This window comes from Pipistrellus hanaki (assembly GCF_964339955.1).
Source record: "Pipistrellus hanaki genome assembly, chromosome: 13".
Lineage (NCBI taxonomy): Eukaryota > Metazoa > Chordata > Mammalia > Chiroptera > Vespertilionidae > Pipistrellus > Pipistrellus hanaki.
This window is the reverse complement of record NC_140515.1, coordinates 54150368-54175263: the sequence shown is the minus strand read 5'-3', so window position 1 is coordinate 54175263 and position 24896 is coordinate 54150368. Positions and strand designations below refer to the sequence as shown.

The window sequence follows — 24896 nt, the reverse complement described above, 5'->3', positions numbered from 1 at the left end:
GAGAGTGAAATTGAGAAAGTTTGGGGCAAATGTAAATTGTATTACCAGTGCATTGTGCTGAGAGCTTGAAGCAGAGCCAGGGTAGACCTCATCCATCAGAGAGATCCCTTGGAACTAAATAAAGACTAATGAGTCTTGGCAGAACATTTAGTTTCCTAGTGAAATCAACGTATGATGAATGAGATCGCCATATACACAGCCACATCTTAGACAAAATAGCTCCATGGGTCAAATAAGACTTGAAGTGGCATTAAGTGAGAGGCTGGAGGCCAACAAAAGCCCAAATCCTTGGTGAGTTGAAGAGGCAGAACTGACAGTGTGTATCCAGCCCACAGGAACTTGAACCTGGAAAACGTGAACTATTTTTTTTTAATTGTATTTTAAAAAATATATATTTTACTGATTTTTTTTACAGAGAGAAAGAGAGTTAGAAACATTGATGAGAATCATCGATCAGCTGCCTCTTGCACACCTCCTACTGGGGATGTGCCCGAAACCAAGGTACATGCCCTTGACCAGAATCGAACCTGGGACCTTTTAGTCCCCAGGTCTACGCTCTATCCACCGAGCCAAATCGGTTTCGGCAACAATTTCTATCTCTGCGGGAGCCCCAGGCTAAGAAGAGGCATATTTACTAAGACTTAACCCTGAGGCAAAAATATCTCAAGGCAGTTTGCCTGTTTGCTCTGAATCCGTACCCACAATCTCCTTCCGGTAACTCTTGGCTTCTTGGGTGTCTGATTCCGGGAAGGGAGGGGCTCTGGATAAGGGTCACCGTCCCCTAAAGTAAACTGGTGGCTTAGTGTTCTGGGTAATGCCATGACTGGTATAGGTCTAGCCCCAAAGAGACACTCCTGGTACAACGACCAAGTCCGATTATGGAGCCTGGCATTAAGCTGAGTAAAGCTTACTTCCATTTTGAGTCAAAACAGCTAAATATGGAGTGGTATTTCACTGTGAGTTTATGGGGTTTTTTAAATTTTATTTTTAATCCTCACCTGAGGGCATTTTTCCATTGATTTGTATACAGAGTGGAAGAGAGGGAAAGACAGAGAGAAATATCCACATGAAACATTGGTTGCCTCCTGCACGCACCCCTACTAGGGCCTTGGCCAGGGAGGAGCCTGCAACTGAGGTGTGTGCCCTTGCTCAGAAACAAACCCAGGACCCTTTGGTCCGCAGGCCGACGCTCTATCCACTGAGCCAAACTGGCTAGGGCTTTTAAATATATTTTTATTGATTTCAGAGAGGAAGGGAAAGGGAGAGAGAGATAGAAACATCCATGATGAGAGAATCATTGATTGGCTGCCTCCTGCACGCCCCCCCACTGGGGATGGAGCTGCAACTGGGCAAGTGCCCTGACCAGGAATCCAACTGTTACCTCCTGGTTCATAGGTCAGACCTCAACCACGGAGCCACGCGGGCCTGGCTCACTGTGGTATTGATTTGCATTTCCTTAATGGCTAGCGATGCTGAGTATTTTTCATGTGCTTATTGGCCATTTGTGTATCTTCTTTGGAGAAATGTTTATTCAAGTCCTTTGCCCAGTTCCAATTGTTTTTTTGTTGCTGTTGTTGAGTTTGCTCAACTGATTTTTAAAAAATATTTAGATTTTATTGATTTCAGAGAGGAAGGGAGAGGGAGAGAGAATCATTGATTGGCTGCCTCCTGCACACGCCTACTGGGCGTTGAGCCTGCCATGGGGTATATGCCCTGACCAACCTTAGAACTGTGACCTCCTGCACACCCCCAGTGGAAGCTCAACCACTGAGCCATGCCGCCCGGGTTGCCCTACTGATTTTTGACAAAGGTTCAAAAGCAATCCAATGGAGGAAGGATATCTTTCAACAGATGGTACTGGACATTGATAGGCAACAAAACAAAACCTCCACTTAAATCTCACACCTAATGCAAAAGTCACATAAAAATAAATCATGAACATAAAACTCTGGCACTTTTAGAAAATTACAAGGAATTCTTTGGGATCCAAGGCTAGGCAAGGAGTTTTTACACTTGACACCAAAAAAAAAGGAAGAAATATCAATTGGACCTAATAGAAATGTAAAAAGTTGAAGTCCATGCAAAGAGAATTGAAAGACAAGCTACCAACTGGGAAGAAATTTGCAAGCCACATACTCAACAAAAGACTATCTTCCAGAACATATAACGAATTCTCAAAACTCAACAAATAGAAACTGGGTGAAAAGACACGAACAGACACTTCACCAAAGGAGGATATCCAGATAGTAAGCAAGCACAATGAGGAAAATGTTCGGCATCATTATCCATCATGAATGTCAGAACCACAATGAGATGCCACCACACACGTATCAGAATGGCTAAAATAAGAAACAGTGACATCAAACACTGCAACGATGTGGAGAAACGACAGCTCATGCATTGCTGGTGGGAATGTAAACTGGCACAGCCACGCTACAGAGCAGGTTGGCTGTTCTGTTTTTTGTTTTTTGCAAAACTAAACATGTGATTACCATACAACTGTACTCCTGGGCATTCCAGAAAAATGAAAACTGAGGTTCACCCAGAAACCTGTATATGAATGTTCATATCTGCTTTATTGGTAATAGCCGTCAACTGGAAACAGCCAGAAGTACTTCCCTGGGTGAAAGGTTAGACCAGTGTTTCCCAACCTTCTCTCATGATGAGAATCACCTGGTGGAGTTATTAAAACACAGATTCCTGAATCCCAACTAAGAAGTGCTAAACTAGAATTTTTGAGAACATATAGGTAAAATTGCATACCTAACTTAGTGCTCTGTATATAAAATCTGTCTTAGAGCACTAGTTAAGTATACAATTTTACCTATATGTTCCCAAAAATTCTAGTTTAGCACTTCTTAGTTGGGATTCAGGAATCTGTGTTTTAATAACTCCACCAGGTGATTCTCATCATGAGAGAAGGTTGGGAAACACTGGGTTAGACTCTCGATTCCAATAATTACAGGCTGTTGTTGATCCTTGTGATTAAGCCCCTATCCCAGTGGTCGGCAAACTCATTAGTCAACAGAGTGGCAAACCCTTTGCCGACCACTGGGTTAAACAAACCTGGCACATCCATACTATGGAAAACCGCTCAGCAATAAAAAGAAACAAATTATTGACACAACAACTTGGATAAACCTCCAGAGAATTATTCTGAGGGGGAGTGGGGGTGGGTAAGTCAACCCCAAAAGGTTACACTCTATATTATTCCACTGAGAAAACGTTTTGGAAATGACAGAAATTGAGAACGGAGTGGCAATCACCAAGGGTTAGACTAGACTTAGGAAAGGAGGGGGCGGGAGCAAGAGGGAAGTGGGCGTGGCTATGAAAGCCCAATAAGTGGATCTTTGTGATTTAAGTGTTCAGTGTCTTCTCTTCACTTTGGCGATCAAACTGACATGGGATAAAACTGTATAGAACTAAACACGCACACACATGAATACCGGTCAGACGGGGAAATCTGAATACGACAGGTGGATGGTGTCAATGCCAACATTCCGGTTGTGGTACTGTGCCCGAGTGGTCTGATGCTGCCTCTTTGTGTATGTCTATGCGGGACTGCATTATGAGGGGGAAAAGAAGGGGGGGAAATGAGGTATTTGAAGATTTTCAAATTACAAAAGCCTGGGTAAACATTCAGAAAGCTTCCTCGGATCTTCTTTCCTAGAAATTTGTCTCCCACCCTCAGATGGCCCTGGTTATGGTAGTGACTTAAATTGGGAAGTGCCTTAAAAGACAACCCGAGAGAGGTGTTTTTTGGTTTTTTTTCTATGAAAATAAACCACTATAAATCATTATATTTAAACTCCTCTCCAATGCAAACATGAAAACAGCACTGCAGTCCCAACACCCACATGAAGCAGCTCTTCCTTCCTCTTTCGGCGCATCCCTCCCCGGCCTGCTTCTGTGCTCCGTCGTGAAGAACACAACCTGCGCCAGAACGGTCACCGCATGGCCTTTCCCCCAGACATTTTTTTTTTTTTAATTTTCCAAAGACATCCAAGGTGGGACCGTCCACTTCTTCACTCGCCGCCACAACATGACCTTTCCCCCAGACTTTTTTTTTTTTTTTTTTTTTTTTTTTTACATTTTTTCAAAGACATTCAAGGTGGCACCGTCCCCTTCTCAGCTCCCCCAGGACTGCGGAAGGTGTCCCTCTGCGCAGGACGTCTGACCCACAAAACGTCCCGAACACCCGGCCCAGAAGGCACTGGACACCCGCTCCCGGCCCCGCACCCCCTTCCTTACCGACCCCGGGCCCCGGGCCCCGGGCCGCGGTCCCTTTCCGAACTTCCGGCGCCCTCCGGCCCCCGCAGACCCGCGGTGACGTCTGCAGGGCGGTGTAGCTTGGGTTCCCTGGCGACCGTTGCTGGGGCAACGCGAGCAGCGTCCGGAAGAGGGGACCCCGCCGCGGTGGCCCCGGGCAGCAGCAGCGCCGGGACCGTTGTGAGTGCGGGGAGAGGCGCGGAGGGGCGCGGGCTGGAGCCGGGGGAGCCCGCACCCCCCACCCCCGGGGCCTTGGATCGGAGCCGGAGCGCACACGCTCGCCCCGGCGCGCAGACCCGGGCCGGACGCTCCCCTCCGTGGTCCTGGGGACCCTCACGCACCGCCTCCTCCCTCTCCGGGCCCCGGTTTCCGCGCAGCCCTAGGCTCAGGGAGGCTCCGAGGGTAGTAGGTCGCCTGCCCAGAGGCCACCGAGGAGGCGGCGAACTCCGGTCCGCCCTGACCTCCAGCGCCCTCTTCTGGCCTCTGCTGCCGAGGCCTCGCGCCCCGCACGCGGGTGGGGCGGGAACAGCGCCGCCTGGTGGCAGCCCCTGTCCCCGTCCTCCTGCTCCAAGGCCAGCACCCGCTCTTCTTCCATCGCTAGACACCTTTTCAGATGGAATTCCTCCCAATGGGCTTGGCAAACCAAGGCTCACAGATCAAATCCAGACCACTGCCTATTTTTTTTTTTCGTAATAAAGTTTTATTGGAACACAGCCACACCTGCCCACTCACGTCTTATCTGTGGCTGCTTTGCACTGTGATGGCACGACAATACCGTAGCTGCAACAGAGCCCTCTGGCCCACAAAATTTATTTATTTTTATATTTTATTGATTTTGTACAGAGAGGAAGGGAGAGAGATAGAGAGTTAGAAACATCGATGGGAGAGAGTCATCGATCAGCTGCCTTTTGCACACCCCCTACTGGGGATATGCCCGCAACCAAGGTACATGCCCTTGATTGGAATTGAACACGGGACCCTTCAGACCCCAAGCCGACGCTCTATCCATTGAGCCAAACTGTTTTCGGCTGGCCCACAAAATTTAAAACATTTACCATCCTGCCCTTTACAGAAACAGGAAGTTGAACTCTGTTGTAAATTTAGGCTAACCAGACTTTTTTCTGTGAGGTGTTAGGAGCAAGGCCTAGAGGTGGCATTATCAAGGGGAAGGCGGGCTGGAGGGAGAGACTGCAGCCAAACCCCTCAAAGCCTTTGGACTTAGTTTGGGGATAATGGGCATCTACTGAAGCTTTTATTTTACTTTTTTAAAAATTTTTTAATTTTAAAAATACATTTCTTTATTGATTTCAGAGAGGAACGGAGAGGAGAGAGAGATAGAAACATCGATGATGAGAGAGAATCATTGATCGGCTGCCTCCTGCACACCTCCTACTGGTGATTGAGCCCACAACACACGCATGTGTCCTTAGCCGGAATCGAACCTGGGACCCTTTGGTCTGCAGGCTGACACCCTATCTACTGAGCCAAACCAACTATGGCTACTGAAACTTTTAAATGTCATGATTGAGTCCCATCCCTAGGAATTGGGATTTCATTGGTCCAGTACGTGCCCAAGTCATAGTTTGGGAGCTCCTGGGGGAGTCTAATGTTCAGCCAGGGTTGAGAGCCAATGTTTTAGGGACAGGAAGGGGGGAAGCATTGAGTCTGAGCGATGTGGACTATTCTGATGTCGTGCGAGGTTTGGGGGCATCGTCAGGGCTAGAGGAGCATGCTCAGCCCAACTTTGGTTTTCAGGGGATTGAGATGGGGGGGGAGGGGGCGGTCTTCTGAACGTCCACGTGGCCACGTGCAAAGCTAAGCAGCAAACTGCAGGGCTGGGGGCTGCAGACCCGCTGACTGAGAACCGAGCCCTCCCGGGAAATGTGCACTTTGTGAGGTTCGCTTCAGCTCGGGCCTTTTTCCCCTCCTCCCCAGGGCAAGATGGCAGCGGAGGAAGGCTCGCAGGACACCTTGCGGCTGCAGTTCCAGGCCATGCAGGAGATGCAGCACAGGCGGTTGCAGAAGCAGATGGAGAAGCAGAAGGAGAAGGAGCTGAGCCTCGGCGGCAGAGACGATGACCCGGAAGAGCCCTCGGAGGTCTTGGACGGCCTCCGCCTTTTCCAAGCCGGGGAGCAAAACTCGCAGAGCAGCTTTGAGCGGGGGTACGTGCGCGCCCGAACCCTCCCAGGAGCGCCCCCGGGAGGTCGGGAGGCGGTGGAGGACCGATAGCAGACGGTTGGACAGGCAGGTGGACTACACGTGCGCTTATAAGTTGAGACGCAGGGGTATATGGGCACAGGTGGTTATCGAAGACTCTGGGATCTGGTAGGTCTGTGGACGAAACTGGGTATGAAATGTAGTTAAAAGCCACCTAACGTTTCATCGGCATTTTGGAACTCGGCGGGGTAGTAGTTTATTCACTTGGATTTCCTTAGGTTGTTTCTCGTGGAGACTGGGTTTGGGTTTCAGAGGAGCTGGCTGGCTAATTCTGGTGGTTCGTTGAGAATCCTGGCTGACTCCCACCTGGGATTGTTCTCTCCCGACGGCACAGAGAGCGGGCTGTCCTGCAGAAGCTCTGGGTGGGTTCCTTGCGGTTTTACAGCGGGTGGGAAAGTGCAAGAGCGTCCATGACCTTCGCACGCTGCTCCGAATTCGACGTCCGTGCGTGCATGTAGATCTGTGCTGGTTACTAGAAGCAGGGGTCTGTACTGACACAAAATTCTCTGCTTGTCCTTTTACATAAAAGTCACTGCAGTTGTGGAGCTGTCTCTCTCTGCTTCTGGCTTCACCCAGGATCTTTTTTTTTTTCCCCTCCATCTTCAAATTCTACTTTTTATGGTTTCCCAGTTTTCAAAATATTCTATTAAAAATGCTAGTTGATAATAATAATAATAATAATAATAGACCTCTCCATCATTGAAAATTCATATGGTTCTCAAATATTAGCTTCAACTTAACCCCAGAGCTATGTGCAAATGATTTTCCCCCAGATCGGGAAACCGGAAGTGAGGGAGACTTGAACCATTGCTGGATTAACAGCAACAGCAATAATTTCTATAACCTATCCCTTCTCTAATGTATTTACCTTTCTGAGCAGCTGCCGCTAGGGAGCCCGTCCCATTCCTAACAATGGAAGTGGTCGCAGACACTCTGTCCATGTTATTCGTGTTCTGAAAAGAGCCTTGCAGACAGTTTATAACACACAAAGCCAGCCAACCGCCTGATTTTCTGTCCGGTTTCCCCAAAACATGGAGACTAGCCTCAACATAAGGCTTAGAAAAATTCTGTCTGGTCTTCTACAATAGCATGTGTGCGCAATGAAGACTGTTAGTTCCCTGCTCAGCATCACTTTATCTGCCTTTCACAAGTTGTAATATTTATTGCTTCTGCAGTCCGTCCATTCTGAATGCTGTATAATGCATTTGGGATTTCTTTTTTTTTTTTTAATATATTTTTAATTGATTTCAGAAAGAGGGAGAGAGAAGAAGAGAGAGATAGAAACATCAATGATGAGAGAGAATCATTGATTGGCTGCCTTCTGCATGCATCCCACTGGGGATTGAGCCCACAACCCCAGCATGTGCCCTTGACTGGAATCGAACCCTGAACTCCTCAGTCTGCAGGTCGACACTCCTTCTACTGAGCCAAACCGTCGAGGGCTGCATTTGGGATTTCTTCTTAATCCACACATAATTTAGGAGTGGGGATTTGTGTGTTTTTTTTTTTAGTTCCAAACATACAAGTTTGCCATTTTGTTTTTTCTAGTGTTGATTTCTTTTATATATATCATTGATTTTTTACAGAGAGGAAGAGAGAGGGATAGAGAGTTAGAAACATCGATGAGAGAGAATCATTGATCAGCTGCCTCTTGAACATCCCCTACTGGGGATATGCCCGCAATCAAGGTACATGCCCTTGACCGGAATCGAACCTGGAACCCTTCAGTCTGCAGGCCAATGCTCTATCCACTGAGCCAAACCGGTTTCGGCTCTAGTGTTGATTTCTAATCTTAGTCAATTGCCATGAAGGAAAGTGATCTCTAGCGGTATGTCCGTTATTTGGTATTTGCTCAGATTGCCTTTGTACATGTCTTAGAAGGAAGATGAATTCTCTGAGTGGAGGTTTTCTCTCTCTCCCTGTTGAATCCACAGGAAGCCGTGTTATCCAGAATTCTTTCTCCTCTCACATGTGCACGCACATGTGCGTGCGGCTCGTGCGCACCGGGTCTCGGTTTTGAAACCAGCCTGTTACAATCCGCTCGTTGAGGGTCCCTTCGTTTCCCCCTTCCTGCTTTGTTCAGACCGGTTCCCATCCCCGCCTGGGGCCCAGCGAGGCTGGCCAGCCCGGGCGGGAGCTAACGCTGCCTGTGCCCTCAGGGTGCTGGAGGACGAGATCCAGCAGCTCCGCCAGCAGCTCCGGGAGACGGTGGACGAGAACGGGCGGCTGTACAAGCTGCTGAAGGAGAGGGACTTTGAGATCAAGCACCTGAAGAAGAAGCTGGAAGAGGACCGATTTGCCTTCACAGGTAGCTGCCCCATCGCGGCGACGGGCAGAGGGCAGGTTCCGGGCGGCAGGTGCCCAGGGAGAGTGCCGAGGGTCAGCCGGGCTGGGCTTGTCCAGAGGGGTCCTGGGAACAGGGGAGAGGGGAAGGGCGGGGAGGGGAGAGGAGGGAGTGGGAGGGGAGAGTGGCCAGGATTGAAGGACTGTGGCTCAGCCCGGGCTCCTGATGAGGCTTCTGCACGGCCCGTTTTCTGTGGGTGCTCTGGCCCCGGTGTTGAGTCTTGGACGCGGGAAAGCCCCAGCGGCAGCAGGCACTACCTCTTCTTGCACTGCTGCTGCAGAGAGGCGGGCGAGACGGGCAAGCCAGCTGTTCCCCGGGGATTTCCGAGGACCCAGCACGGTCTGGAATGGACCGTGGCCCTGCCGGTCCAGGCTGGACCTTGGCAGTGTTGGTTGGAGACCTTCCCCCTTGGGTCTGGCGGGGACCGTGGCTTTGTGGGTTTAAGACCGACCTCAGCCCTGTGGGTGCGGGCTGGGCGGGGGCTCTGTGGGTGTGAGCCGGACCTTGGCTCTGCACGTCCGGTGTGGACCTTGGCCTCTGCTCCGTGTGCGCCCGTGGAGCAGTGCCCAGGCGGCTGACCGATAAGCAGCAAAGGCGGGGTCACCCATGGCAGAGAGCAGCGGGCCTCCCTGCCTTTGATCTTGAATGCCTTAAAGGGCGGGAACACCCAGAGGACCGGTTCCCAGTTCAACGGCAAGGGACTTTGGCCTCCTGGCTGCCCTTGGGGTTCCACTGCGCCTCCCCCCGTGCCCCGGCCGTTCCTGTCTGAGGCAAAACACCGGAGACCGGGCTCAGTGCTGTGAGAGCAGAGACACTCATCCCGGCTGGGGGCTCAGACGTGCAGGGCTGCAGAGAAGCGAGTGCTCTGCCACCTGCCCTCTCTCGGCCCCACCCTGGGCGGCCTCCTCTGTGGCATCCCTCCAGCCACCCCTCCGGCCTCGCCCATGGCCTTCCAGCTGCTTCCGCAGACACTCCACGCACTTTCCTGCCTCCGGACCTTTGCACTGGCTATGCCCTCCACTGAGAACACTCCTCTGCCTGCCTGGTCTCTCACCTCATTCATCCGGGTCTCTGTTCACACGTCACCTCCTCAGAGAGGCCCTCCCTGAGCACCCTGTGAACAGCGTCAGCCCCATCACTCGCACCCACTAACACTCATCCCTCCCAGGTATTGGAATGCATATTTATGCTGGTTTTTGTTGTTGTTGTTGTTGTTGTTTGTTTTGTTTTGTTTTATGCCCTATACACCTTTTTCATTCACCATTGGATCCCTAACACGAGGGTTTGACACTCGGCAGAAACTAAGTGTGGACTGAATGACCACGTGTTACCCCAAAACCCCGTGTTAGCCCAGAACCCCGTGTAAGAAACAACAACCGCCCTCACCCGCCCCTAGCAGCGCTCGGCAGGAAGCGCTGCTTTAGCTCCAACCTCTGGGGTCTGTAGGTTGGGGACCAGCTGGTCTAGGCCGGGGGGGGGGGGGGGGGGGGTCGGTCAGCTTTGCTCTGTGGGCCTCTCTCCCTCTTCCTGGGACCAGCCAGCTGGCCTGGGGGCGCTGTTCTCGAGGAGGTGGCACAAGCGACAAGGGACCCCCCCCCCACCTCCACCTCCACCTCCACCTCCACCTCCACCTCCACCTTGTCTGCCAGCATCCCATCGGCTGGCCGCAGCCAGGCCCTGTCCCCCCAGAGTGGGCCCTGAAGAGCACAGCCAAGTCTCGGGACAGGGGGTGAGGAGGAGCGAGCCTGTCACCGAGGAGGGCGTGAGGACTGGCATGTGGCCATCCTCCCGGGGCCTGCGGAGTCTCCCCCGGGCTGCGGTGCAGTGCGTGCTGGGGCTGGGCTCCAGGGGCCTGGGCGTGCGAGAACTGCGCCCTCCACTGCCCTCCCCCTCTCCCTCCCCCCAGGGTCCGCCGGCGTGGCCGGGGACGCCATCGCCGCCAAGATCGTCGAGCTGTCCAAAAGGAACCGGGTGCTGATGGCCGAGGCCGAGGCGGGGAAGACCAGGGTGAAGCAGCTGAGCAACCGCATCCGGGAGCTGGAGCAGGAGGTGAGGTGCCCTCGGGCACCCCATCTCCGCAGGGGCCTCAGCAGGCGGGCCGCCCGCCCCTCCAGGGAGGGGGTCCGCGTGGGGGCTCTGGCTCCTCCTGGGGGGCTCGCGGGTCAGTGTGAGCAGTGGCTCCCCAGTCTGCGGCATCCTGGGAGGGGGAAGCGTGTGGGGACGCGAGGGGGCAGAGGTCATGGCGAGGCGGCGGCACAGAGGTTAGGAGGGACTCGGGGCCTGGCTGCCCCGGTGGGCATCTCAGCTCAGTCACTGACTCGCTTTGAGGTGGTCTCCCCTGTCTGTCCCCTGGCGGTGGTAGCAGGGCCCCCCCTACAGCAGTGGTTGGCAAACTGCGGCTGGAGAGCCACATGCGGCTCTTTGGCCCCTTGAGGGTGGCTCTTCCACAAAATACCACGGCCTGGGCGAGTCTATGTTGAAGAAGTGGCGTTAGAAGAAGTTTAAAACATTTGGCTCTCAGAAGAAATTTTAATCGTCGTAGTGCTGCTATTTGGCTCTGTTGGCTAATGAGTTTGCCGACCACTGGCCTACGGTTTCCTGAGGAATGAAAGACTTCCCTTTGCAAAGCGCTGAGAGCAGGACCCGGCAGGGAGTGAGCACCGATGCCTGCTTGTTAAGTGCACTCACGGGGATCCTTGCTAATTGGAAGTTCAAGCCAGGAGCATGCGACCAACCGGTCTCACTTCTGTCCGCCTTCCTCTTTCTGCTGCCCGGCTCTCCTCCCCCCCCCTCCCCCCAGCTCATCCCAGAGCCCTCCCTCGGGGCCAGGGCTTAGCCCAGGCAGCCAGCCCCCCTAGAAGCCGGGATGGAGCGTGTGTGCCAGGGAGCACCCCCAGCCTCTCCTCAGCCGGCGGGAGCGGAGGCTGGAGCCGGTAAAGCGCTTCCTCCAGTCGCACAGCAGGCATTGGTGCCCGATGCCAAATCCAACTCTGTGGCTCTGCAGCGCCCTCCCTGAGGTGCCCTCCCCGTGCCTGGCATGGACCCGGAGCTTCTCTCTCCCGTAGCACAGTCCTGAGGCCCGCCTGGGGCTCTGTGCCAGGCCCCGGGGAGCCTGCAGGGATGGAACAGGCCTGGTTCTCGCCCTCCTGGGAGACAGACCAGCACCCAGGGCCTCTTGGAGGAGGGAGCATGCCCGGGGCGGGGGAGGGGGCGGGGGGTCCCTGGAGGATGAGCTTGGGAGAGGTGGAGGAGGGGCCTCCATGCCAGGCGCCCGCAGGTGCGAGGCTCCCAGCGGGGAAGCAGGTCTGGGAGGAGACCCGTGTGGCCGGGAGAGGAAGAGGATGGGGTCAGAGAAGCGGGCGTGGGCCGTGCCCAGCCTTGCTAGACAGGGCGTGGGCTTCGTGTAAGGGGCGGCGGGGAAGCCCGTGACTGACGCTTGGTGGCCCGTCTGTACGTGGTGATGGTCTTGGCCTTGGGCCCAGGAGCAGGTCCTCAGCGTCTCCTCGTCTGAACCATGAATCCGTCTTTCCGGACGGCTGTGAGGGCTCCAGAATTCAGTATTCAGTGCGGGGTTTGCTTTTCCAGCTGCAGACGGCCCTGGCCAGGCTGCCAGCCAAGGGGGCCACCAACGCAGGAGCTAAGCCACCGAGGGCCCAGCCGGGAGACGGCGCCTTGGTATGCATCTTCTGTGCCGGGAGTCGGCGGGGCAGCCGCGGGGGGAGGGGAGGGGCGGGAGGGGAGGTGTCTGTGTCCGGGGGCCACCTCCACTGCACTGGGGAGCGGTGCGACCATCGCAGCATCCGCACCGCAGCCGTGAGGGAGCCACAGCCCCGCCAGGGATGCCCCCGCGGAGGCCAGGGAGGGTCTAACGCAGAGAGGGGCTCGGGAGGGGCCCGAGGACCTGGAACCCTAGGATTTCAGGACCAGAGGGGAGGGCCCGGGCCCACAGGTCGCCCACGCCCAGCCCAGCACCCTTCCCAGCATCCTTCCTCTCCGGGATCAGCCTCCTCCCCTCCCACCTCTGCGTCCCCCCCGGACAGGGAGCTGCTGCAGCCCACGGAGCCCTGCTCGGAGCGGGCAGTTCATTTTGTGAGAATTCTTCTCGTTCCCGGAGTCTCCAGAGCATCCCCCTGGGAGGCAGCCAGCTGGTGGCCCGGGTCCAAGCCCCAGGACTCCGAGCTCCTCTCCCAGCCCCTCCGCCCTGGCTGCCTCCCACTCAGGACTGGGGGGCTTCGGGCCCGTCCCCGGGGAGAGCTCCGTCCTCAGCGGGCAGCGCCGGGCCCCGTGGGGTCCGGGGCGGATGTGCCTCCCGAGGGCCAGTCTGTGACCCTGCCTGGCTAGGGGGAGGGGGCAGGGGGTCAGTGGGCTGAGGAGGGCTGGCCCTCGGCAGGGGCTGGGCTAGAAAGCAGGCCTTTCCCGGTTTATCCAGAGCACCGAGCGCCTCCCTGCCCCTGGCCAGAGCGCCCAGAGGGGGAAGTGCTGGTCCCGGATCTTCTGAGGAAATACAAAATCAGGGGAGCCCAAGAGGGCACATGAGCGGCCATGTTGAGGGAAGGAGGGGGCTGGGCTCTGAGGTCACAGAGGGAGCGTACCCCTCGTACCCCTCGTCTGAGGCGGCTGGAGGGGCTATGAAGGAGGGTTCCTGAGGGGGGCCCTGCTGGAGAAGGGGGTGCGGGTGGGGGGGGGGCCTCCCATCAGGCAAGCCAAGGCTCAGAGCCGGGAAGCATCGGCATTTCTGTCACGTTGGCTAGCTGTTGTCTGTCAGCTGGAGAACCTTGGCCTGCAGCCCAGGGCCCATGGGGGGGGGGGGGGGGATGTGAGCCAGAGGAAGCTGGGGTGGGTCCCCATGGAGGGGGCCTCCAGTGGCAGCTGGGTGGCTGCAGGGAGCCTGGACGGTTTCTGATGGAGGAGCGGGCGACGGGCTGCCCGTCTCAGTTCATCAGTGCCCCGGGTTTCTCCCGGGCTCCTCCTGACCAGAGAGAGAGCAAAGGCAATGCTTCCTCAGAGGACTGGTCAGAGAGGAGCGGGCGGCCCGCCCTCCACTGGGGCTGCAGGAGGCGCCGGTGTGAGCGTCCTTGGCGCTGTCTTCCCCCTCTTCCCCCCTCCATGGCCGGGCTTCCGTTACCCCTCAGGAAAACAGCCCGACCCACGCCCCCCTCGGAGCCTGTGGAATTTCACTCTGGGCGGACACAGCTTGGAAACGGCAGCGCGTGGGGTTGGCCCCGCTGCCGGGCCAGGAGGACGGGGCCGGGCAGAGCCGAGGGCTGAGGGCTGACGGCTGCCTGTGCACGTGGGCCCAGCCCCGACGGGAGCACCGCCTGGCGCTCAGCCCCCTTTACCCCTGGCATCCCCTCTGGCAGAATCCGCCCCAGACAGCACCTTCACCTGTGTGCTCGGTCATCACTTCGCAGGCCCCCGGGGGCCGGTGATACCCTCCATCTTACAGAAATGGGGGCTGGAGAGACGCCATTGCCTGGGTTCTAGATCCAGGCGCCCCCTGCGTGCCCTCCCTGTGCTCGGAGTAGGTCACCCCCCAGCAGGGCCCGAGGGACTCCTGGCACCAGAAAGCTGGCCGGCAGGGGGCGTTGCTCCCCACTCCAAGGCAGAGTCAAAGCAGCAGAGTCGCTGGGAAAAGTCAGTGCCCAACAGCCATGAGAAGGGGTGACAGGCAGCTAGATGGGGGTGAGGGGGTGGGGAGAGACACGTTAAAAAATTAAATTTAAAAAAGGATGCTCTTGGGTTTTGTGTAAGTTCCCAGCTTGCAGAACTGTTCGCGCCGGTGATTCTGTTCAGCCTCACGGTGGCGCTGTGGGAGCAGGCCGGGAAGTGGTATCTCATACCCATCCCATAGTGAGCAAACCCGGTGCGGCCAGGGGGCCCCCGCTGGGCTACCCAGAGCCTTTGGGGGTCCGTAGCGCATCCCAGACCCAGGCCACTGGGATCTGCCTTTCCCAGCGGCGTGGACACTGGAGATCTGTCGGGTCCGCTAAGGGAGGCTCCGAAAGCCACCGCAGTCCCCGCCCTGCTTCCCAGGAGGCAGCCCACTGGCCTGTGGGACAGGAGCGGACGGCCTGTGCCATGCGGGTGGGATGCCCAGCCCACCAGCCTGCACTCCTGCTGCCCCGGTGCCTGGGCATCAGCAACAGCCTACGCGGGCGGGCGACTCGGCTAGTGCAGGGGAGGAGCAGGCTCAGATCCCCCCTCTGGCACCCCCACCAGGCTGTGTGCCCCAGGGCAAGTGACTGCCCCTCTGAGCCTTCCTCTCCTCACCTAAGGGCGGGTGGGAATGGCTGACCTGGGAGCACCTTTCACGCCAAACGTCTGAGAGTCTCGGGAACGTCTCCTGAGGACAGAGAAGTGGGCAGCACATCGGGGAACACTTGACATTGGATAGTTTAAATCCAACATTATTTTAAAAAACAAAAAACTTGGCTAAGTGTTCCAGGAGGGAGAGTTCTCATGGCTGCCACAGCCCTTCAAGCCAGGGACATGGAGGTCTGGGGACCGAGCGGGGTCCGTGTTTCTGAGCGGCGAGCTCACTGCCGGGAAAGGGGCCCAGGCCCGGCGGGGGGCTCCAGCAGAGGGCGCCCCACGGTCAGGTGGCAGTGGCCCCCCTGCAAAGGGCCAGCTCCCTCTGAGTTCCGAGTGAAGATGGGTGAGCTGTGTGCTGGTCTCTGAGCACGGCAGAGAGGGCGCACACCCTGGAAGTGTGGCTCCCCCTCTGTGGCCACCGTGTGTGTGTGTGTGTGTGTGTGTGTGAATGTGTGTGTGCATGAGTGTGTGTGTGAGTGTGTGTGCGTGTGTGTATGTGTGAGTGTGTGTGTGAGTGTGTGTGCGTGTGTGTATGTGTGAGTGTGTGCGTGTATGTGTGAGTATATGTGAGTGTGTGTGTGTGAGTGTGTGTGCATGAGTGTGTGTGTGTGTGCGTGCATATGTGTGTGTGTGAATATGTGTGTGTGAGTGTGTGTGCATGTGAATATGTGTGTGTGAGTGTGTGTGAGTGTGTGTGCGTGTGAATATGTGTGTGAGTGTGAGTGTGTGTGTGTGAGTGTGTGTGTGTGTGTGAGTGTGTGTGTATGTGTGAGTGTGTGTGTGCATGAGTGTGTGTGTGTGTGTGAGAGAGTGTGTGTGTGTGTGAGTGTGTGTGTGTGTGTGTGTGTGTGTGTGAGTGTGAGTGTGTGTGTGTGTGACTGTGTGCGCACACACTCAGAATCAAGGGCTCAGCCCCCAGAGGGGCTGACGGGATTCACATTCACCTCCCTCTCTCCCAACCGGGTGCCCAAGCCAAAGGACTTACCCCCACCCTCCAGCCTCCGCTTCGCAGCTCCCAGGGGCTGGGAGGAGGGCCTGAGAGGCTCCTCGCTGGGCCCCCGGCACGCGCTCGGATAACGGGGCTCTGGTTGTCACCACCGCTTGGGCTCTCCGTCCCGTCTCTCTCCCCCCACCAGCCGGAGACCCCGGAGCTGAAGGCCCTGCAGGACAGGCTGGCGACCGCAAACCTGAAGATGAGCGACCTCCGCAACCAGGTCCAGGCCCTGCGGCAGGACCTCCGGGTGGCCCAGAAGGTACCTCGGCGCCAGGCGCAGGCCGCGGCTGGGCCGGCCTCGGGAGGGGGCAGGACGGGGACAATGGGTTCCATTCAGGACGCGCGAGGGCGTGGCCCCGTGGGCATCATGCTGCTCGCTCTGGCTCAGGCTCCAGACCCAGCAACTTCCTCCCAGCAGCCCTGGACACAGAGCCGCCGGGCCAGTGGGGTTGCTGGCTGCCCCCGGGGAGCCCTGCATGCATGCCCGCGTGGAGCCCACCCGCCCCGAGTGAGGAGGCCAGTGCCGTCCACCCAGGGAGAGTCCTTAAAACCCGCCCTGGGCCCTGTGCACCCCTGTGGATCCCCGGTCTCTCCTCCATCAGCCGCCTCGGCCTTGGACGCCAAGGCCTGCCTCGTGCCCTCCGCCGCGGGTAATATTAGAAAATGAATAGGCTGCTTGTGTATTCCAGGCCCCCTCTCCGAGGAACACGCTCAGGCTCGGGCTGCAGGCCCAGCGGGCCCATTATTTATTTTTATTTACACAGCGAGCTCTCTGGCATTTGTCTCTCCTGCTGGAACCGCTCAGATTTCCAAAACAGAGTTCTATTGTAGAAACAAGCGCCGGGGACACGGTGCGCCCGCTCAGGTTCCCGGGACGGGCTTTCGCGGGCCCGGGCACAGGCCGAGCGTGCCGTGTCCGGCCCAGAGCCCGAGGCGGGGCCCGACCGCCTCCCGCCGGCAGCCAGGCAGCAGGTGGGCCCTCTGGGGCCACAGGTCCCCGGCTGACATCCCTCAGCCCCTCAGCCTCGTGCCCTCCGCCTCGGCCCCTCGTCGGTGGCTTTCCCAGAGGGTGTGGCCCTGTGGTGTGCACTTCCTGTGGCCCATCCAGAAGGAGCTCAGCGCTAGGTGACTGGCGAACCAACGAAGGAGGCAGGTGCTGGCCAGTTTCGGGGTTCACTCATCCCGGAACATATCAAGAGCAAGGGGCCCCACCTGGGTGTCGTCAGCAGCTCTTTGTTTGCTCTAAGCCAGTGTTTTTCAACCTTTTTTGGGCAAAGGCACACTTGTTTCATGAAAAAAATCACGAGGCACACCACCATTAGAAAATGTTAAAAAATTTAACTCTGTGCCTACATTGACTATATATAAAGTAATTCTCTTGAATAGGAATCAAATAAACACAAAGAAAGTATTTTATAATTACTTTATTATGAAATATTAAGTAAACAAAATAGTGAAAAATTATAAAATTCTTGTCTTGTCTGCACCTACGGCACACCAGGCAACATCTCGCGGCACACTAGTGTGCCGCGGAACAGCGGTTGAAAAACGCTGCTCTAAGCATCCATCGCCAGGAAACGCTGGGGATGCGGGGCCCGCCGCCCTCCCGGGGAGAGCTGCCCTCGGAGGGCGGAGGGAAGCTGGGCAGGCCGAGGCCCGGCCTTCTGGGAACCCCGTGCACCCGCTCTGGCTTCAAACATCCGGGCCCTCTCTCCCGGCCACACTGAAGGCCCCGCCCTTTCCAGGTGTTGGCCAACGAGGTTGGGGAAGATGTGAACATCCAGCAGCTCCTGTCCTCGCCGGGGACCTGGAGGGGACGGGCTCAGCAGATTCTCGTTTTGCAGAGCAAGGTGAGTGAGTCCTCAGGCTTCTCCCGGCCCTGGGCAGAGGGCTTGAAACGCGCCCCCCCCCGAAAAGCCCCCCGGGGACCCACATCAGAGACACAGGACCCCAAAAAGGCCCCGCGCAGGGCCGTCATCTCCCATTCTCCCCAGCCGGCCTGATTTTAATTTGTTACTCAGCGAACAGGCATTTATGTAACCGTTACCACATGCCAGGCACTGGCGCTCCGCAGAGCCAAAGCCTCTGATTTATTCGACTCCAGGAATATCCCCCTCCCCCCGCCCAGTTCGTGTAAACTTGCGTGACTGGTGTCCTTGTAGGCTCTCCCCAGTTTTGTCCAGATGCTCGTAGACTTTTGAAAGTCTGAATACCCAGTAAAAACTCAGCTTCGACTCCCTCTTTCTGTTCTAAACATTCGGAGCCTCCCTAGAGGCTCAGAGCAGGGGGAGTCCGACTGCTTGGACTCCAGTCCCAGGGCTGCACTCACAGCCCTGTGGCCTCAGACAAGTTACTTCCTCTCTCCGGGCTCTGCTTCCTCGTCTGCAAGCCCTGGGCTCGGCTAGTGCCTGGGCGGCTGGGAGGACTGAAGGAGTCAGGGTGTGCTACGCGATCAGCACAGGGCCAGGCCTGAGGCAGCGCTGGGCCGAGGTTAGCTGTGCTCAATTTCCTCTTTTTTTTGCCTTCAAACCAAGAAACAGCAGCAGGTGTATAACTCCCACAGCTGCCGAGCACTCTGCCCTCATCCCAGGGACCTGGGGGCCACAGCTCCTGGGTGGCTTTTACCCTCGGGGTCTCCTGTGCGGTCCTTGAAACCAACCGGAGGGGGAAGGGCCCTCAGAAAACTATAGCTAATGACCAGCCTTGGGGTTCAAGAGACTCGTGTCTGAGTGTGGCCCGAGTCGCTGGTCTGCACGTTCTGTGACCCTGAGCAGATCCCTTCTCTGCACCTCCGTCTCCCCACCTGTAAACGGGTGTCAGTCCTTCCCTCATGGGTCGTTGTGGGTTCGGTGAAATAACACTTGTAAAGCACAGCGCTTGGACATCGTAAGCACGCCATACAGTCCCTATGGTTGGTGTTAAGTTGCATAAATAAACTTTTTAAAGCAGTCCTGTGCGCTTTTGTGCTTAATGGAGTCACCGCACAATGCCACTCGAGGGCGTGGACCTGCGCTGTCACGGCCTCACCGCTACCCTCTGCCAGTGAGCCTGGGGAATTTTGCTGCCCCGCCCCCACCTGCTCAGGTTTTCCCCACTTTGTTTCATCATTTATGTTATGTCGACATGGGAACCAGGGTTAGAAGGACCCTCGGAATTATCCACTCCAACCCCCGTGTGATAAAGCCACCTGCCCGCCTGCCAATTGCCGAGAGCCTGTGAGGGCTGGACCAGTGCTGAGGGCTGCCCCTGGGCCGCCATCCGATTGCCCAAAGCCCTTGTTTACCACCCGGGGGTCCCAAGGCCCTGCCCCTGGAGCTCTGACTTGTTGGTCCAGGGTGGGCCCCAGGATTTGTCATTCCAAGAAGCAAATGCCCGGGGATTCCCGGGCTCAGACATGGTCAGGGTATATACCCTTAGGGCCATGTCACAGATGAGAGACCTGAGAGTCAGAGAAGTCACGTGAGGCTCTGAGCTGGTCTCTCAGCCTCCAATCCCTGCCCTCCCTCTGCGGCATCTCTCACACTTGGCCAGGAACCCGGGGCTGCCCGAGGAGCATCCCACGGGTGGTCTGTCTGTCCGAGATCTTCTTGTTCTGAGGTCCTCTGTCCCCTCCCTCCCAGGTTCCTGGGGCTACCCTTCTGCTTCTCGGCCCCAAGGCCCTCAGCGATGGGGTGATCTTCCTCATCCACTTGGATGCTTCCCCTTTCCAAGCGAGCCCTCTCTAGTGTCTTGTTTTGCTCAAGGTGCCACCTCAGATCCCTCCCCGCCCCCAGCCCCCCTCCTAAGGGGCTTCCACACCCATCTGGAATTGTGGTGTCCTCTGCCCGGCGGGGTCCCTGCCACCCCTCAGGGTGGCCCTCCGAGCAGTCGAGTCTGACCGCGGGCCGGCTGCGGAACGCTGAGTCTTCCCCCCCCTCAGGTTCGAGAGCTGGAGAAGCAGCTGGGACAGGCCCAGAGCCAGCCCGTGGGAGCCGCCGGCGATGAGCTGTCCGTCAGTCCCGACCCAAGGAAGCTGACGGCGCAGGAGAAAAACCTGCTGAGGATCCGCAACCTGGAGAGGGAGAAGCAGGAAGGCTGGGAGGTAACGCACGCCCCAGAGGCCAGGGGGCCCGGAGATCATGACGCCCCTGCAAGGACTCGGAGGCACCCCTCAGAGGCAGGAGACCCCGGGCGTCGGGGTCACCGCTGTGTCTGTTCCTCACAACCTGAGGTCTGCTCGAGCCGCCTCACAGGTCCTCAGACAGAGCCCATTTCATGACCTTTGGTGGCCCCGTCCTGGCTGGTGGGAGGTTTGGGTCTGAAACATCCATTGTAGAAGGAGGGGGCAAGTGTCCCGGCCCCACACGTGTGCTGGGCCCAGGTGGCCTTAAAGGAGCAGCGCTGGGCCGAAACCGGTTTGGCTCAGTGGATAGAGCGTTGGTCTGCGGACTGAAAGGTCCCGGGTTCGATTCCGGTCAAGGGCATGTACATTGGTTGCAGGCACATCCCCGTAGGGGGTGTGCAGGAGGCAGCTGGGATATATCTCTCTCATCGATGTTTCTAGCTCTCTATCCCTCTCTCTTTCTTTCTGTAAAAAATCAATAGAATATATTTTTTTAAAAAGGAGCAGCGCTGGGGCAGGTGGGCAGCCTGGCATCACCCCCAGGGCCTGTATCACGGAGGCACAGCTCTCCTCTTATCCCAGCTCAGGCGGGGGCGGGGTGGGGACCACCCCTGGAGGACAGAGCCAGGGGTGGCCCGAGGTGGCCAGTGCGTCTCCTCTCAGCAGCCTGACTCTGGCAGAGCGGGGGCAGCTCCCGGGCACCCGTGAGCTTGAGCCGAGGAAGGAGTGCTGACATCCACTGGTCCCTCTGCCCGGTGCTCGGTCGGGCCAGGGCTGGAGTCTGGTTCCCGGCTCCACGGACTTGCTTTGTGGCCTTGGACGAGTCCCCTTCCGTTCGGGCGTGGTCTCCCAGTGAGCGGGAGGGGGCGAGGGGCCAGGTGTGCTGAGGGCTCGGTCAGCCCTGCCCCCAGAACTGCACTTTCCATTTCCAGAAACTGGCTGCCGAGCGGGATGCCCTGCAGAGAGAGCTGGAAGAGCTGAAGAAGAAGCTTGAGGGCTCGAGGTCCCGGAACAAGGTGCTGTCGAGCGAAGTGAAGACCCTCAGGAGTCAGATGGGGACCCTCGTGGAGAAGGGCCGGCATGACGACGAGCTCATCGACGCCCTCATGGTACGGCTCCTCCCGGACACCTGCCATCCGGCCCCAGCCCCGCCCCCCCGCCCCGCCCCTGCGGGCCCTCACCCGCCCCATATGCCACCTGCATGACCCAGCAGCCCATTGCTGCCAGATGCTCACCCCAGGGGCAGGAGCAGCTCAGAAGCTGCCCGAGGGCATCTAGAGGTCACAGTGTATGAGACGGATGTCAGGCACCAGCCACCAGGCCTGTGGATGCCGAAGGAGAGAGAAACGGGTGAGGGCGGAGGAGTAGGATGACACCTCGGGTTATTTTTCATCAGGGGAACGGAAGGGACAACTGAGGGGCCAGCACAAAGCCTTGTCTGTGTGGCCACACGGAGCCCCGCCCCTCTGGGCCCCGGGGGAGCAGTTTGTAAGGGTTAGTCCTCCAGATAACCCCGAGGGTCTGTGTTACAACCCGGTTTCACAGACCGGGAAGCTAAGACTCCAGTTGGCTAGATAAGTCACTCAGGACCATACAGCCGAGTCAACCAGGCTTATCTGACGTCGAAGCCTTCTTTGATGAGCGGTCGCGCCGCACTGTGGTCCTGACCCCGGCCCTGGCCTGTTCTCTCTGGGGCCTGCGGCACCCCGGAGTTTTGACTCTGAATTTCTACACGTCACCAACACGGACCTTCCTGGCCCGGAGGCAGGACACCCAGGGGGATGGGGCCTCCGGCAGGCGCTGAAGGGTTCTTGGCCAGGGTGCCGGGTACTGCCCGCAAGGGCGATCTCCCAGCAGAGAGGGATGGGGTTTCTTTTGCCCAAATGCCCCCCACTTCCCCGCACTGGCTGAGGGGCCGCCATCTGAGCTGCTTTCTGTCGTCCCGAGAGCCCCTTGGCCGTCCGTGGCCCCGATCTCAGGGAGAAGCAAGTTGAGAAGAGGAAAAAGGCATGGCTTTTCCAGGGACACAGTGTCCCAGCTGGGTCCCTGCAGGCACAGGGAATGGTGGGTTGCTGGTGGGGGGATGAGAGGGTCCGTCACCGCTTGTCCTTCCTTACCCAGGGGCCATGGCTGACCCTCGCCTGCCCTCCTCCTGCTCGGCCCCCCAGGTCCAGCTGAAGCAGCTACAGGAGATCCTGGGCAGCCTGAGCCTGCAGGAGGAGAAGGCGCGGGTCTCCCAGCACCACTTGGATCAGCAGCTCAACAACGAGGCTCAGCAGAGCAGCAGCCTGGTGGCCCAGCTGCAGGCCATGGTGGCCGAGCGGGAGGCCAAGGTGCGGCGGCTGGAGCTGGAGATCGGGCAGCTCAGCATGCAGGTAAGGAGGGCACCGGCTCCGCTCAGCACCCATTTCCTGTGCCGGGCGGGTCCGTGCACCACCCAGAGACTTCCCAGCCCCGCCCTCAGGGCCGGCTGTGGTAAAGCCACCGGCGGGCGGCCGAGGGAGAGCCAGCGGCAGGAGGAAGGCGTGGGGACAGTGTGTGTGGCAGTGTGTGGGGGCATCTCCTCCCGGTCCTCAGCCTGCCTCTCGCCCAGGCTCACTGGGGAGTGAAGTCTGAAGGGCACACAGGGCGTCCAGCATCCCCACCTCAGCACTCTCCTGGCTCCGGGCACACAAATGAGGGCCGAGGGCTGACCCTTCCCTCAAAGGCCACCAGCCGGCTGGGGGCAGGCACTGCCCACCAGACATGTATCCTCAGAACAGGTGGGGCTGCGCACTCCTTGCTGACCTCGTGCTGGGGTCCTTCAGGCAGCCTCACCGCCATCCAGAGGAGGGAAGGGGGAGGGATGGGGTCCGGCTGCAGGTGTCTGGAAGTCCCAAGTGCCTCCAGCTGGCAGCAAGGGCGGGGTGGCCGAGAGCGACGGGCCCTCTCTGGACGTCAGCCTCTGATCGCCCGCAGGCCGCGCGTCCCTTTGGGACCGGAATGTAGAACAGCTCCCGGCCCAGTCCGGCCTCGCACCGGGCAGCTCCCTTCTGAAGAGAGGCTTTCTTCAAGGTCATTATCATGCAAGGAGCGCCGGCACCAAACAGGCCCCGCGTCTCACTCCTGAAAAGAAGCCTCTTTCATGTCCCCTGAAAGGCCCGGAATCAAGCCAAGCCCCCTCCTGCCGGCCCGGGGCCTCGGAGCCAAACCCTGAGAACCGATCCCATGTCTGTTCCCTGCAGTATCAGCGGAATAAAGGCGTGAGCCAGGGGTCCAGTGGGTCCGAGGTCAACCCCGCCTCCACCGAGGTCCCGGAGGACCCGGGCCTGGCCAAGTCCCCGGCCTCGGCCAGCGATCGCAGCAGGCTCAGATCCCCTCGGTAAGCGGACGTGGGCTGGAGGGGGAAGAGGGGGAGGGAACGGTAGGGATTCAGAGGAAAGGAGGCTCCCACTGCCTCTGCTGGGCATTTGGCGGTGGCTGTGGTGTCGTCCTGCCAGCACGTGGGCCTCTCCTGCCCCGCTGGCCCCGCCTCTGCCTGAAGGGCACTGAGGCCCAGTCCCTTCTGGAGCCTGCGGCTGCAGCTCCCTGCACCGTCCTCTCGGGACCCACCTGCTTCTAGGACTCAGCACAGACCTGTGCTCCGTGGTTCGAGGGTCTGCTGTCTCCCTTTTTCTCGTTTTGAGCAAGCGCTCTCCAAAGGGGAGCAGCCAATGGACCAGGAGGGCCAGCCCTGGCCCCGTCCTCAGGCCTCCGGGCCCTGCTAGCCCCCGCCCCCCACCCCCCGCCCAGCCGGTGAGGCCCAAGCAGGGCCAGCCTGCCTCCCGCGGTGACGAGCCCCTTCTGCCTCCACACAGCGCGGTGACCAGCCTGGGCCACACGCTCGTGGAATCTGCTCCCACGTGGCCTTCCCCGCCCAGTCCTCACGGGGCCTCACCCAGGTAAGAACCCAGCACCCCCCCGCCCTGGCCCTCTCAGTCCCGCCCATCCTTGCCTCGGCCGGGATTGCCATCCTGTTAAAAGGAGGGGAAACCAAGGCCAGGCCACGTCCGGGAACTCTCCCAAGGTCACATGAGGACGTGGCGGGCAGGGAGGGCCTGGAGAGCCTTGTCCAAGGTGAGAGGCTGGGAACCGGTCCTGGCCTCTGTCTCGCAGGCCAGTGCCCCTGCCCCTGCAGCGCGAACAGGAATCTTGCAGGGCCCAGGGCCCAGCCCCTCCCCTGGTCTTCTCTTGCCCGCTGAGAACCAGCCTCTGGGGGAGAATTTCCATCATATGCCTTCCCTCTTTAGGGCACTGGCAGCTCCTCCTTCCCCTCCTCCTCCTCCTCCTCCTCCTCCTCCTCCTCCTCCTCCTCCTCCTCCTCGGTGATAGAATCCAGCCTTGTTCTCAGATGGGCCCTTTGTTCTTCCTGCCTGCTCCCGGACAAAGGGTGGCTTTGTCCTGCCTCTGAGCCCTGCCCACTGTCCCCTGGAGCCGTGCCCCTGCTGCCAGCCCCTCCCCCGCCCCACCCCTCAGGCAGGTCAGCTCAGGTTCCCCTCTGAGCCCCTGAGAGGGTCTAGGCCACCTTTGACTGGCTGGGCAATCTGGTCCTCTCAGGGCTTCTGTTTCCCAGGAAGTGCCCGAGACACTTCTGGCCTGGCATCTGGCAGCACGGGGACCATGGCCAAGGCCGGCCCTGC

General features: G+C 58.2%; 1 protein-coding gene across 1 annotated transcript in view; it reads left to right on the top strand.

The window, feature by feature from the left end:
- The first annotated feature begins 6204 nt into the window (after nt 1-6204).
- Nucleotides 6205-24896, top strand: part of CCDC13 (coiled-coil domain containing 13) — a 29448-nt gene continuing 10756 nt past the window's right edge. Inside the window, exons 1-11 of the mRNA XM_084903194.1 lie at nt 6205-6431; nt 8646-8794; nt 10737-10879; nt 12416-12505; nt 16279-16395; nt 17882-17986; nt 20056-20217; nt 21171-21347; nt 22407-22613; nt 23463-23599; nt 24075-24158. Of these exons, the coding sequence (XP_084759320.1) occupies nt 6211-6431; nt 8646-8794; nt 10737-10879; nt 12416-12505; nt 16279-16395; nt 17882-17986; nt 20056-20217; nt 21171-21347; nt 22407-22613; nt 23463-23599; nt 24075-24158 (1592 nt within the window). The 5' untranslated portion in view covers nt 6205-6210. The remainder of the gene's footprint in view (nt 6432-8645; nt 8795-10736; nt 10880-12415; nt 12506-16278; nt 16396-17881; nt 17987-20055; nt 20218-21170; nt 21348-22406; nt 22614-23462; nt 23600-24074; nt 24159-24896) is intronic.